Here is a 14,353-nt window from a genome sequence, read left to right as displayed (position 1 = left end):
CTCTCCCCATGTTTGAGATTATATATATATATATATTTGGGTCTCCAGCAAGGAACATGCAACAATTATCTATATAAGAAGCGTGGACACCGTAGCCTTTCGCCAACACCAAGTTTGTCCCAACCATGGAGACTTCATCGCTCAACACTGCCCTTCCTCTAGCTTTCCTCCTACTCCTCACTCTCAAGCTCTTCTCTTCATGGTTCAAGCAACCGAAAAACCGTCCGCCCAGCCCACCTTCCATCCCCATCCTGGGCCACCTCCACCTCCTGAAACACCCCCTCCACCGAACCCTCCACTCCCTCTCCCAATCTTACGGCCCCGTCTTCTCTCTCCGCTTCGGCTACCGCCAAGTGGTTGTCGTCTCGTCCGCTGAGGCAGCCGAAGAATGCTGTACTAAGAACGACATCACGCTTGCCAACCGCCCCTCTACTGTCGCCGGCAGGCACATTGGGTATGACAACACGATTGTCGTCTTTGCCTCGTACGGCGAACAATGGCGTAGTCTCCGCCGTGTTTGTACTCTTGAGATCTTTTCCTCGGCCCGTCTCAACTCCTTTTTGCCCATTCGGAGGGATGAAATCAAGCGACTCCTGCTTAATCTAAACAAAAGAGCCTCAGCATCTGGGGACGACTTCACTAAGGTGGAACTAAAACCGATCTTCTGGGAGATGACATTCAACATCGTTATGAGGATGTTGACTGGGAAGAGGTATTACGGGGAAGATGTGACCGATGCCGAGGAGGCGAAGGTGTTTCGCGAGATCATGTCTGAAATTGTGGAATATGCTGTTAGTGCGTATCCAGGGGATTACTTGAGTATCTTGAGGTTGTTCTTTAGGAATTATGAGAAGAGGGTGACTTGGTTGCGCAAAAGATCGGACGAGTTGTTTCAGAATCTGATTGAAGAACAGAGAAATAGTCGCAGAAAAATATGTAGTGGAGAGAGTAGGGAGACCGTGCTGGATCATTTGCTTTGGTTGCAAGAGAAGCAGCCCGAGTTTTACACTGATGAGATCATCAAAGGGCTACTATTGGTACGTAGAAATTTGACGATCTTTCGCATCTCATCCTCATCATGGAATACTGCGTACATATAAACTGGATCATCCATTGTCTTAAAAAATACAAAATTAATTATGGTCCTATGGTAAATCAATCGGAAAATTATCCAAAAAAATCCTGTATCTATTGCATCACATCCTCACTATGGAAATCATTGACATGGACGATTTTGTTAGGCTACTCCATTTAACATGCAACATTTTAATATTACTAACCATTAGAGAGCAAAACAAATATGTAAAAAAGTATTTGATTGTGCATCATAGTAGTTTGACAATTTAGTATCTAGATTGCTGAATCTGTTCTCTCTTAGACAGCATGTCCTAACATTGAAAACCTTAGAAACTCGTGTGTACATTCATTGACAGTGATAGTTTTCTTGAGAATGAATATTGCAAGTTGATTCTGACATTAAACATCTGTTTAAAAAGATGTAAATTCTTGTTGTGATCAATTAACTCGTTCTTTACATAATTATAATCAAAGGGATATCAATGGACGAATGTTTTAGGTTTTGCGAAAGTATAGGTTTCCCTGCTCTCAAATTAGAAAAAGGAGCAAAGAGCGTGCGTAAAAACCAACACATAACATTGTCTAGATATATCTATAGATCCAAATATTGCAATCTCAAATAGTTAAACATAGGAAAACAAGTTTACCTAAATTTGAAAGATTTCATGGATCTCTTATGTTGTCAATCATCTTTTTCATTAAGTTCAGTATATAATTATGATTCGTCTTAAGTAATTGATAGGTTTAACTGAATTTTGTCCGGTAAAAGATTGAGATTGAAATCATGGATATATTTGTTTTCTGCTAACTATTCAGAATAGCAATACAAAAAATCTTTCTATCTATTGCCTCACTCAAAATGAAAGTTAATATATTTATGAAATTAGAGGAAAATGGTTATGAGGTAATGAGTAAAATTGAATTCTCTCAAGTTCCTTGGACACAATAATCTCATCGTACAGAAAACTGGATTTCCTTCTTGAAGTAAACAAAAAGTTCTGGCCTATTACTCACACATTTATGCGGATATACATATTAAATTGTAAACAATTGTTAATTTTGAAGTCATTTATAATAGCCGATCTAATATCTTATGGATTGCAGTAAGATTTCTCTGATATTAATGTTTGAATTATTACTCTTTTATCATTTCTTCCATTTCAACAATGTAATGACAATTTGTTCTTGCTCTATATTCTTCTATAGGTCATGCTTATAGCAGGCACCGATACTTCTGCTTCGACAATGGCAAGGGCAATGTCCCTTTTAATTAGTCATCCGCATTCCTTAAAAAGAGCTATTGAGGAGTTGGATAATGTGATTGGTCAAGAACGCTTGATAGAGGAGACGGACATTGCAAAACTTCCTTTTCTCCAAAACATTGTATTAGAAACTCTACGTTTGAAACCACCGGCACCACTTCTAGTTCCACACATGTCATCAGAGGATTGCATCATAGGCGGTTATGATGTACCTAGTCAAACCATAGTATTCATCAATATATGGAGCATTCACAGGGATCCGAAGTTGTGGGATGATCCGAAAAGTTTCAGACCCGAAAGATTTGAAAATGAAGATAATGGACAGTGCAAGCTATTGTCATTTGGACTTGGGAGGCGAGCCTGTCCTGGTGCAAACATGGCCCAACGGGTGATCAATGTGGCTTTGGGATCGTTGATCCAGTGTTTTGAATGGAAAAGAACAAGTGAAGAAGGAATGAATATGCCTAAGCCGTTGCCATTGGAAGCCATGTACAAAGCCCACGGAATCATGGCGAGGATTGCTGAGCATTGAGCGGGAGCCAAGATATTGCCATCAGTCCTTGTCTTATGTGTTTGTACCAAAAATAAATAATCCATTGCTAAGGACGTCTTAGACACTTAAATGGTATTATGGCGGACAAACTTGTACGAAAATGGTTAAAGTCATTTGGATAAGTTTCGTTATCTACCTTATCGGCCTCTTTCATGTTTCTGACAATTTATTTTTCCCATTCAATGCTTTCGCCAAACCCTACGTTATGAATATGGCACATGTCTTAATGCACCACAGCCAAAAGTTGTTCCTCTCACTAAACTTCTCAATATCAATTCTTGCTCCAAATAATTTCATTGGAAACAACCCACATATAATTTTTCTAACATCATAATTGTATCAACTACTTCCCAATTTATATTTTTTCGATTTTTTTTGCAAAAATTTACCGCTTCTAGTCTCCAAGGCAACCTCTGGTCCTAACTTTTGCATTGAACAACACCAATTTTCACTCGAAAGATAATTTTGGCCCAAATTTGCAAGTATCGCATAAAAAGGCACCGACTTTTACCCAAGCGGTATTTTCCCATCACTATGATTTTCTGACAAAATGTGCACATTTATTTATGTGCTTCATTCATCAAGTTGGCGCCTTTCTTTTCTCCGAAAAATCTCAATTTTTTTAGTAAACGAACTGGGTTCTTGAAAATATAAACACAACGCGCATTATCTTCCAATACAGTATTATTGGCAAAAGAACGCTTCAAGTGCCATAACTTTGGCCAAAGGGACACTTAAGTGCCATAACTTACGAAAGGTACACTTAAGTGCCAAATTCGAAAAAAACGGATCACTTGAGTGCCACTCCGGCCAAAGTCCGGCCAAAACGCCAACGTGGCATTTTTCCGGCGAAGCGTGCCCAAAACGACGCCGTTTTGCACGCCGACGTGGCCAAACGGCGTCGTTTTGGGCGACGTGGCAAAAAGAAAATTAAAAATTAATTAAATTAATTTTAAAATTAAATTTAGTTAAAATATTTAAAAATAATAATTTTAAAATTAAATTATATTTAAAATATTTTAAAATAATAATTTAAAAACTTTAAAAAATTTATTAAAAAAAAAAAAAAAAGGGAATGGGGAGGCGGCCGAGGATCGCCCTCGCCCGCCGCCGCCGCCCGCCGCCACCGGGAAGGGCCGGCGACGGCGGGGAGGGTCGGCCGGGGTCGCGGGCCTGGCCGGCCGGGCCGGCGACCCCGGCCGGCCGGCGGCGAGGGCTCGCGAGCCCTCGCCCAGATCGGGCGGGTCGCAGCCCTCGCCCGGATCCGGCGAGGTCGGCGGCCCTCGCCCGGCCGGGCCAGGCCGCCGCCGCCCGGGGGTCGCCCCGGCGGGCGGCGGCCTTGGCCCGGTCGGGCGAGGGCCGCCGACCCTCGCCGGATCGGGGCGAGGGCCGCGCGCCCCCGAGATCTAGCGGCGAGGGCTCGCGGCCCTCGCCCAGATCAGCCGGGGCGAGGGCTCGCGAGCCCTCGCCGCCGGTCGCCGGCGAGGCCGCGAGCCCTCGCCAGCATCCCGGCGGCGAGGGCTCGCGGCCCTCCAGATCCAGCGGCGAGGGCTCGCGAGCCCTCGCCGCCGGGTCGGCCGGGTCGCCGGCCCGGCCGTGGCCCGGCGACCCGGCCGACCCTCCCCGCCGTCGCCGGCTCTTCCCGGCGGCGGCGGGGCGGCCGCGGCGGGCGGCCGAGGGCGATCCTCGGCCCGCCTCCCCCTGTTCCTTTTTTTTAATTTTTTAAATTTTTTAAATTTTTTTAAAGTTTTTTAAATTTTTAAATATCATTTTTTAAAATATTTTAACTAAATTTAATTTTAAATTTAATTTAATTAATTAATTATTTATTTTGTTCCACGTCGCCGAAACGACGCCGTTTTGGCCACGTCAAAGTGCAAAACGGCGCCGTTTTGGCCGTGCTTCGCCGGAAAAACGCCACGTTGGCGTTTTGGCCGGATTTTGGCCGGATTGGCACTCAAGTGATCCTTTTTACTCCGATTTTGGCACTTAAGTGTACCTTTCGTAAGTTATGGCACTTAAGTGTCCCTTTGGCCAAAGTTATGGCACTTGAGGGGTCCGCACGTCCAGTATTATTCCTTTTTCGCCTTTATACAGTGTTCGTCTTGTAATTTAGATAGAGGAATCAGGAGCTCGTCAAAACAGAAAAAAAAAAGGAAAGAAAGAATGTGAAAGGGCACCAATTTCATGACGCTATAGAGTATGATATAGGCGTTCGGAAGTTCAACCACTCAATAGGAGAGATGTCCATTCTCGTAGTCCGCTTACTGGAATTTAAGAGAGAATGCAAAAACTTCCCCCCTTTTTTTTTTTTTTTGGTTTTGTTTTGTTTTTTGTTTTACAACTACGGACTTGCTTTCTTCTTATCATAATCTGTCACTTATGTTATATAAAATAGGGACGCGAATCGTAGATGCGTCGTTACCCAAATACCCTTGATATTATCGTAGTTTACCTAATAGAGCATGTCCTCGTGGTGCACGAAACATGACACTTTCATATAGATTAGTTTGTTTGAAAGAAAAATGTATCTTAAAGATTGTTTTTGGACTTTTTCATTATTTGAATAATGAAAAACTAATCGATATGCTGAAAACATTTTCTATGGATTAAAAAAACAAGTTTAGATTGTCGAATTCCATGATGACGATGAGATGCAAAAAAATTGTCGTATTTCTATGTACCATTATAAGGTCTTTGATGATCTCATCCGTGTAAAATTCGGGCTGCTTCTCTTGCAATGAAAGCAAGTGATCCAGCACGGTTTCCCTTCTCTCTTCACCACCTGCTTTCTTGGGACTATTCCTGTGTTCTTCAATCAAATTCTATAACAGCTCGTCCGATCTCTTGCTCAACTTAGACATTTCTTCTCATAATTCCTTAAGACCAACCTCAAAATACTCAAGTAGTCCCCTGGATACGCACTGACAACATACTCGATAATTTCGGACATGACCTCGCGAAGCACCGTTGCCTCATCGGCTTTGGTCACATCTTCCCCAAAATACCTCTTCCCAGTCAGCATCCTTACAACGATGTTAAATGTCATCTCCAAGAACATCGGTTTTAGCTCCACCTTAGTGAAGTCGTTGCCAGATGATGAGGTTGAGGCTCTTTGTTTCGATTAAGCAGGAGTCGCTTGATTTCATCCCTCCGAATGGGCAGAAAGGAGTTGAGACGGGCTGAGGAAAAGATCTCGAGGGTGCAAAAGCGGCAGATATTGCGCCATTGTTCGCCGTAGGAGGCGAAGACAAGGATCCTGTCGTCGTACCCAGAGTTCCCACCAGCGACGGTGGAGGGGCTGTTGGCAAGGACGATGTCGTAGTTAGTGCAGCATTCTTCGGCCACTTTGGCCGACGAGACGATGACCACTTGGCAGGAGGCGAAGTGGAGAGAGAAGATGGGGCCGTAAGATTGGGAGAGGGAGTAGAGTACTTGGTGGAGGAAGAGTTTCATGAGCTGGAGGTGGCCTAGGATGGGAATGGATGGCGAACTCGGCGGGAGCTTTTTGGGTTCCTTTTGAGGAAGCATTGACACTTTTCGGGAGGTTTTGGGTCGTGGCGGAGTTGGATACTCCGACACGTATCCAACATTTTTCGATACTCGGTTAATGGGTGTCAAAAAATTCGATACTTAATTAATTCTCCCGACACTATCTAACACACAAGTTTGAAATTCCGACATGTGAGTTCGGAATTTTGATACGCACGGGGCCAATTTTAAAAATTTTCAATAAATTACAAAATATAAATATGTAAAAAAAAAATAAAAAATAAAAAAATAATAATTTAGGAAATAAGAAAAATCTAATCTTCTTTTCTCTTATAAGTCTGCCTGTGAGACCAAATTTGACTCATAAATTTATTTATTTCCTCTTCTTCGGACACATTCTAATACCTGAGTTCGGAGTAATAATTGTTTTTTTTCCTTCAAGTTTTATGGACTATTGGAATGGAATTGAATTTGTCAATTGAAATAATGAATGATATTAATAACTAGTGGATTAATGTTTTTGATTATTTATTTATTTGTGAATTATATCAAATTAATTTGATTAAAATAATCATAAAAATGATCATTTATCATGTATTTATAAAAATATATATTTAATATACAATGTGTTCTAATGTATCGGAATTCTCCATTTTTTGATAAATGACATGTCGACATATTGTATCGTGTTATGTCGCATGTTACATGTCAGTATCAGTGCTACTTGAGTTGCTTTAACCATGAAGAGATGAACTTGAGAGTGAGGAGGAGGAAAGTTAGAGGAAGGAAAGAGTGATAGGATGCTTCTCACCAAGTGGAGTTGAACTTTATGGCTGGGACAAACTTGGTATTGGCGAAGGTTGTGGAGTGCCTAAATAGTATTCTCTCACTCCGATGCTTCTCACCAAGTGGAGTTGACTTGTTGCAACTCTTGCCCAAAGTCTTACCTTTTATCAATTATGACATGTTTTTCTTTCTAGTATCGACCATCTGTTGCATGCGGGGAAAAGAAAAAAGTTAATGAAATTATGGAAAGAGTCCACACATGGTCACGAATCATCATCATGAAGTAGACACACATTTGGCATTAGATAAATTCTGAGTGCCAAAACTTGACATGAGTTCCAAAAGGTACACTTGCTCGTGCCAAGTTTTGACATTTGGGGGTGTACTTCTTTCAAAGATTCATGATAATAAACCACCCGCCTTGAATGTTTTTCAACGGTTTAGGATGCACATGATAACCATTTTTTTTTTTTTTCATTTTTCTATTTTTTAGCTCCTAGAAACAAGTTTGGAATAGAATTCCATTTAGTATTTTTTCTATTTTTGAAAAAAAAATATCTTAAAAATAGGTTTGAAACCGAAATGAGAAATATAAATTTTGTACCTTTCTTTTTTTTGAAATAGAAACAGAAATAAAAACATTTTTCATTACTCGTCCTCGCGTCCACTGCTTGCTGCCGGCCACTGCCCGTCAATGTAGAAATCGACTTTTTCAATTCAATTGATTGAGGATAATTTGTCTCATGAAAGATTCGATCACAATGAATGGAAAATAGCTTGATAGGGAGATATATAAGAAGGCTTACCAAATGATTTTCTATTTTGGAAGTAAAGATTTTGTGTTGTTATTAGATTTTTATATTTATTCAAAAAATCATTCAAAAAAATAAAAAATAAAACTAATTTCTTATCAGTAATTGTTTCTAAGAACAAAATGATTATCATTCGTGTCCTTAATGGCAAGAGGATTGCACAATAAGTTATAAATTAATTATACAAATATAGATTTAATTCTAAATTTATTAATTGAACCAATATAGTCATACTTCTTTAAGTAAAAATACATTTAAGCTGTCCCGATCAAGCTTTTTACCTCTTATATAATATCTGATGGGGGAAGAATCATCAAAATGTTATAATAACACTATAAGTGGAGATTCATTTCGAATCTTTCTCACGCTGAGGGAAAAAAACAAAAACCATGTTTTGCCCGTACGGCCAAGGAATCATGATTATCCATCGTCACAATGAAAAGGACACACTAAATATTCAATTGCCGGCGGGGATAAGATAAAGGTTAATGCAGTTATCGATTAAAAAAAAAAGGCCAACTCATTGTCCTCTATCGTCATTACGAAGAGGACGCATAGTTGATATTAGATAAATTTCTCGCCAGTGACGATTCATGCTTGTCAACCCCTTGACTTGAATGATTCTCAATGGCTTAGTGGCTATATAAAAAAGGCCATTTGTGGAGTTATTAGTCAACCTCTCCTTTTCAATCAATATTGACAAGATAAGTTTATCTATTGTGTCATTCGGAATGTTAAAATTTGGGCTACATATGGATAACATCTTTGTAACAAATTATTGCAATTGAGTGAACCTTTTTATCCCTTAAGCTAACTGAAAGCAATTTTTCAAAATATATTCTAATGTTGTATGAGCATCAGAGGCGAGTCATGGTGAGGGTCATTCAAAACGAAATCTTGGGCGACTGGTTGTGCAAGGACTAGCAGCTGTTGCGAGAGGTGGGCAATGCCGCGGTGGTAGCGGCAGTGAAATGAGCTCTGCACTTTCGGGTAATTCCTAATTTTGATTTTCCTCTTAAATTTTTCTCATTAAAGTATATGATTTAGACAGTGTATCTCTTTTTCTTTCTTTTGCCTTGAATTCAGGCCTTGAGTACAGAGTTAGCTATGTAATCTAAACATATCACGAGCTTGTCAAAACATAAATAATAACATGGTGAAGGGCATTGGTTTGATGATGCCAGAGTGCATACTCTATTTGGTCAGAAGGTCAACCACTCAATAGTGCCAATTATAGGTAGATGTGTCAAAATGGGTTGAAAACCCAATTTGAACCCATATTCAATAAGATATGTCATATATGGGGTAGATAATTGGGCTGTTAATGAGTGTGAGTTGTATGTAAGTCTAATGATAAATGGGTTTGTCTTTAAATCCATTCACAACCCATTTAACTTATAAAGGTTATTAGTTGAGTCAACGCATTAAGGATATATCATTCTCTTTGAACAGTTTTTATCATTTTATTTTTTAAATTTTTGATTTTATAAATAATTTTGATTTTATTATATTTTTAATTCTTTTTCTTTTGTTTACTTTTTTTTTTTTTCGCCAGCTAAGTCCAGCGCCCGACCCTTGTCAAGAAGGTTAGGTTTGCAGCCCTCACCCAATCGCATTGGTGAGCCTGGAGCTCATCGATCCAGTGCGGCCAATGCCTCCTGGCTTGAGGCGAGCTCAAGTTCGCCATATCTAGTGAGCTGAGCTTGCTAGCCTTAGTGCTAGTGAGACTAAGCATCATCGGCGTTGAGGCGAGCTCAACCTCGCCAAATTTAGTGATGTGGATCCTCCTCCAAAGTCGGCAAGGCTTGGCTCATCGGAATTGGGCGAGCTCGAGCCTCATCGGCCTATGGCAAGGTTGGCCATGATAGGTGAAGAAGGAGAAAGAAGAAAAAGAAATAAAAGAAATAAAAGAAATAAAAATTATATTTATACAAAAAATAAAAACAGAAATACTTAAATAAGTGCACAGAAAATCAAACCGGATTTTCTATAACAAGCAGAAATTTTTTTAATTTATTTTCAAGTTTTAAAGAAACACTGGAAAGTATTATTATTTTCAAAAATACCACTTTTTCATGAATTCAATGAAGCTTCAATTTAAATATAAATATATATATATATAATTTATCCATTAATTTTGTAATTTTATGGGAGTGTTTTAACAATATATATTTTTAAAAAATGAAAAGAAATCAATTTTTCTATATTTAGAGTACCTTGACTGAAGCTAGAAAAAGAATGCCAAGTCTTATCTTCTTCTTCTTTTCCTTTTCTTTTTATTTAACTGTACACTTTGCATCCTTCTTGTCATAATTTATTTTTATCTTTTATGATACAGGGACATGAACTCATGGAGGCGTACCACGGGATAATGACAGGTTGTTAGTAAGCACGCTCCATCCGATGACGCATGGGAACATGAAAAATTCCGTAAAAATCGATGATAACTTGAAGTAATCCTTGTTTTGGTGCATGTTAGACCCCGAATTTGTCTAAAAGTTGCATTTTATACGGCCTTCCATGCGTCGGTGCCCTCTGTGATGGGTGTTTATGCATTGAGGCGAGGGTCGTGAGATCTCGTTGAATGGCCGCGACCATCAATGTGGTGACGGCTCTCTACTTAGGCGTAGGCGGCATCGACCAGCAAAACGAACCCTAGCTCTGCCAAGAACCACCGTCGCCCATCGTGTGTGCCCCGGTGAAGTAAGTCCTGACTTTTTCCCCAAGTTAAGTAAGCTCATTCCGTGCTCTGGCTGGTAGCCGGCGCGATGGACGAGCGCCTGAGGAGCTTTAGGCGAGCAATTGAGAGGCTAAAGATGATCAACAGTAAAAGGACCTCTCTCGATGAAAAAAGAAGGAAAGGAAAGAACAAAGAAAAGAAAAGAAAACTAAACAAGAAAGAAAAGTCAAAGGAAGAAGATGGCATTTTGCCACGTCACATTGCGGATCATGACATATAGGTTGACTTAATTGCCACATTGAAAATTTCGGGCTAGACTTCAACTTGAAAAATTAATTGCATTTTCAATTGAAGGTCTAGGACTACAAAGAGCATGGAATGAGTTTACCTAGCCCGACTGAACTGCTGCAATGAAAAATTGACAGAAATACCACTATTAAAATATTTCAAGCTAAATTTAAATCCCTATAATAATCTTATATTTCCCTGCCGGCTAAACAATTGAGAAATTTTGGGTCAAAATCGTTAGGATAAATTCTAATTACTGAAGACAAATTTGCCGAATGTCAACTGTCTCCTCTTCGTGGTTGATGATGATTGATGAGCTTTCTCTCCTCACGTTTGAGATTATACATATATATTTGGGTCATCAGCAAGGAACATGTACTATTTTCTATATAAGAAGCGTGGACACCGTAGCCTTTCGGCAATACCAAGTAAGGAACATGTACTATTTTCTATATAAGAAGCGTGGACACCGTAACCTTTCGCCAATACCAAGTATGGAACATGTACTATTTTCTATATAAGAAGCGTGGACACCGTAGCCTTTCGCCAATACCAAGTGTGTCCCAACCATGGAGACTTTATCGCTCTACACTAACCTTCCTCTGGCTTTCCTCCTACTCCTCACTCTCAAGCTCTTTTATTTAAAAGCTTTGTGGATTGTGCATGCGGATTATGTGAGATTTTATTTTAAATTTAGATAATTGTAGGGCTTTTAAAAATCGCAAAAGGATTGCATATCATGTAGATTGGTATTGATTTTCTAGATAAGATTAAATAATAGTATTAGATAGGATATTTTCCCAGTTGAATTAAATACATGATTAGATAATATCTAGGTATCATAATGATTTTTAAATTGAATTGCAAGAGATAGGCATCCAAATTAAGATAGGATTTAGGTTCTTCTATTTCTTAGCTTATTTTAAATAATATATAGATTTTTTTTTTTGTAATTTTTAGTTACCAATTTTAATGAAAAACCTAAAAAAAAAATATCATGTGCATGTCCTATAGACTAATTGCATTACATTCATGTCGTATAGTTTACGTCAAGTCATTATTGCACGTCATATCAGAATTAGGTCATGTAAACATAATTTAGGATTAAATTCGCATGTCAAGCATTGCATACAATTTAGTTTTTTATATGTGGAAAAACCAAAAATAAAAATAAAAATTATGCTGGATTTCTTCGTAGAAATGTAATGACCCTTGATAGATGTAAATTTTAATTAATTAAGGTTGCGTATTGAGACTAATGTATAAAATTAATCTTCGGAGTGACAGGGCAAGCTATTCAATTATTTAACAAAGTTCATTCGTTTATATGTTCACTTACAGTTTGTTATATCACTTAGTATACCGATTATGTGGACCAACTTCAATTGTAGAGTATCACTCATTTTTAGTTACGTTGATCGGTAACTTATCATGAAATGATAAATATGTGGGTGTAATAAAATATACAAATCCTACAAATTGTCGAGGTTAATTACTCCACACTTTGTCACCAATCAAGTCGTTGACTGTATGGAAGAGTACGAAGAAGCTTTAAGGGCTTGTTCTCAGAAAATTGCTGCTGGCCGGAACTTTCCCTTTTACTCTCTCTCTCTCTCTCTCTCTCTCTCTCTCTCTCTCTCTCTCCCTTCTAAAGAGGAACATCAAAGAACCCCACAAAAACTTTGGTTCAGTGGCCATTGTTCAATTACGTCGCAGTCTTTGTGCTTACAATCAGACAACTTTAGTGGAGACTTAAGCCGAGAAAAGAATGATAGCTTGGCCTATGGATTGTATAACAGCAAAGCTTGACGGCACCAGGTTGTTCGGGCACATTATACATCTTTCTAGGATAAGTCCTCTGCATCGGAATCATTGCATTAAAAGGAATAACTTTTTACCTTCTGGAGTTATGTTCTTTGTTCTCAAGCTCAATCCCATAAATAATACATAAGCCAATGATTGGTTATGACTAGTGATGTGAAATATTGATAAAGTTTCTAATCAATGAATTGCAATGATCGTCAACTGCCATAACCATTCTCACATTAGTGGTCACTTCATCTAATAATTTTGCTTCTTTACTGGTCATACACGCTGGTCATCTTAGCATTTTCTTCTTTCCTTGGTAATGCCTAACATGTTCTGATATTTAGGCTTTATTTGTTTCATGGAAAATAAATAATTTTAAAATAATTTTGTTAAAAAAATGTTTACTTTTATTACTTGAAAAAATTCATTGATGAATATATATATATATATATTGGTATCGACAGCAAATTATATCTAAGCATTGTTTGTAAATGATGAATTTTTTTTTTCTTTCATTATGTTTTGGAAGCGATACAAGCTATCAAATTTTGGAAAAATTTTCTAAATCATTAATTTTTCGCGAAACAAACACACTTCTAGTAAATACTCTCAATTCACATTAATCTCCTTTGATTTTTTCTTTTGGTCAAAAGAAACTTATATTCATTGCTCAAAATGATATATTAGAAGTACATAATCTTCATAACAAAGCAAATCAAAATAGAGCAAGAAACTGAAAAGCCAAGCCAAATCCAGAAATTTGACAGGATTAACGGGGCATTAGCAAAATTAAGCGCATACTCATTCAGCAAAAATGGATCTATCAAGCAAAAAAAATTGGCGACCATCACTAGTTCATGTGCCTTTATCAATGATGAGCACACATTGAAAATTCCTTTTCTCATAACTATGATGTTGCCAGTTGATGGTGTGTGATTAGGTTCGGCTTTCTCTACACCATTGCCATACGAAGACAACCTAAATAGATTAAATAAAAATAGATCTAACATGTGGATGAGCAAATCTTTGTGATTCAATGAGATGCCAAAACGCTTGCGGTCATCATTAAATCTGAAGGTAGAGAACCTATACACAAATAGAGCAGAGGAGTATTGAATCCCCAAAAGCATATTTATTAAACTTCTAAATTTAGATCAGGAAAGCACCCAGATCTAGAAATAGATCAGAAAAGTTTAAGAGAAGAGAGCTTTTAAATCTAAATCAAGAGAGAGAGAGAGAAAAAAAAACAAAGAAAAGAGCAATAAAACGCAAACAAAACAACAAAAGAGGAAGGGAATGGTGAGACTACCTCAAACACTCACTATGGCTAAAGGTTGAAGAAGACGATGGAGAGAAAAGAGAGAGGGAGAGAGAAAAGACTTTTCGGCTTCCGTCAAGAAAATCTACTTTGTTAATGGCTTGTTTTATCACGTCAATATGATTCCAAAACCAAGTTTTGTCTTTTTTGTCATATTGGATTGGAAACTTCCTTATAAACTTTAGTTCGAGATGATGCAAGTCATTGGCATGAATTGCTTATTAAAGATGCTGACACTTTCCTTGTATCTTTCATTTTCTTGATTAATCAGCATCG

At 38.4% G+C, this 14,353-nt stretch overlaps 2 protein-coding genes across 2 annotated transcripts; one reads left to right on the top strand and one right to left on the bottom strand.

Annotated features, from left to right (window-relative positions):
• The first annotated feature begins 125 nt into the window (after nucleotides 1-125).
• LOC104416881 (cytochrome P450 81E8) lies at nucleotides 126-2,969 on the top strand. Its single transcript, XM_039299808.1, has 2 exons — nucleotides 126-1,037; nucleotides 2,284-2,969. Exons 1-2 carry the CDS (start codon nucleotides 126-128, stop codon nucleotides 2,869-2,871), a joined length of 1,500 nt encoding a protein of 499 aa, XP_039155742.1. The 3' UTR covers nucleotides 2,872-2,969.
• A 2,774-nt stretch (nucleotides 2,970-5,743) lies between these two features.
• Nucleotides 5,744-6,423, bottom strand: LOC104416880 (cytochrome P450 81Q32-like). The gene is made up of 2 exons (XM_010028217.2): nucleotides 5,969-6,423; nucleotides 5,744-5,918 (listed from the first exon to the last, which is right to left on the bottom strand). The coding sequence occupies exons 1-2, from the start codon at nucleotides 6,421-6,423 to the stop codon at nucleotides 5,744-5,746; spliced, it is 630 nt and encodes a 209-aa protein (XP_010026519.2).
• Nucleotides 6,424-14,353: the final 7,930 nt, after the last annotated feature.

Source organism: Eucalyptus grandis, chromosome 8 (assembly GCF_016545825.1).
Source record: "Eucalyptus grandis isolate ANBG69807.140 chromosome 8, ASM1654582v1, whole genome shotgun sequence".
NCBI classification, from domain to species: Eukaryota; Viridiplantae; Streptophyta; class Magnoliopsida; order Myrtales; family Myrtaceae; genus Eucalyptus; species Eucalyptus grandis.
Note: the sequence above shows the minus strand (reverse complement) of the source record. Positions and strands in the feature narration are given on the sequence as shown.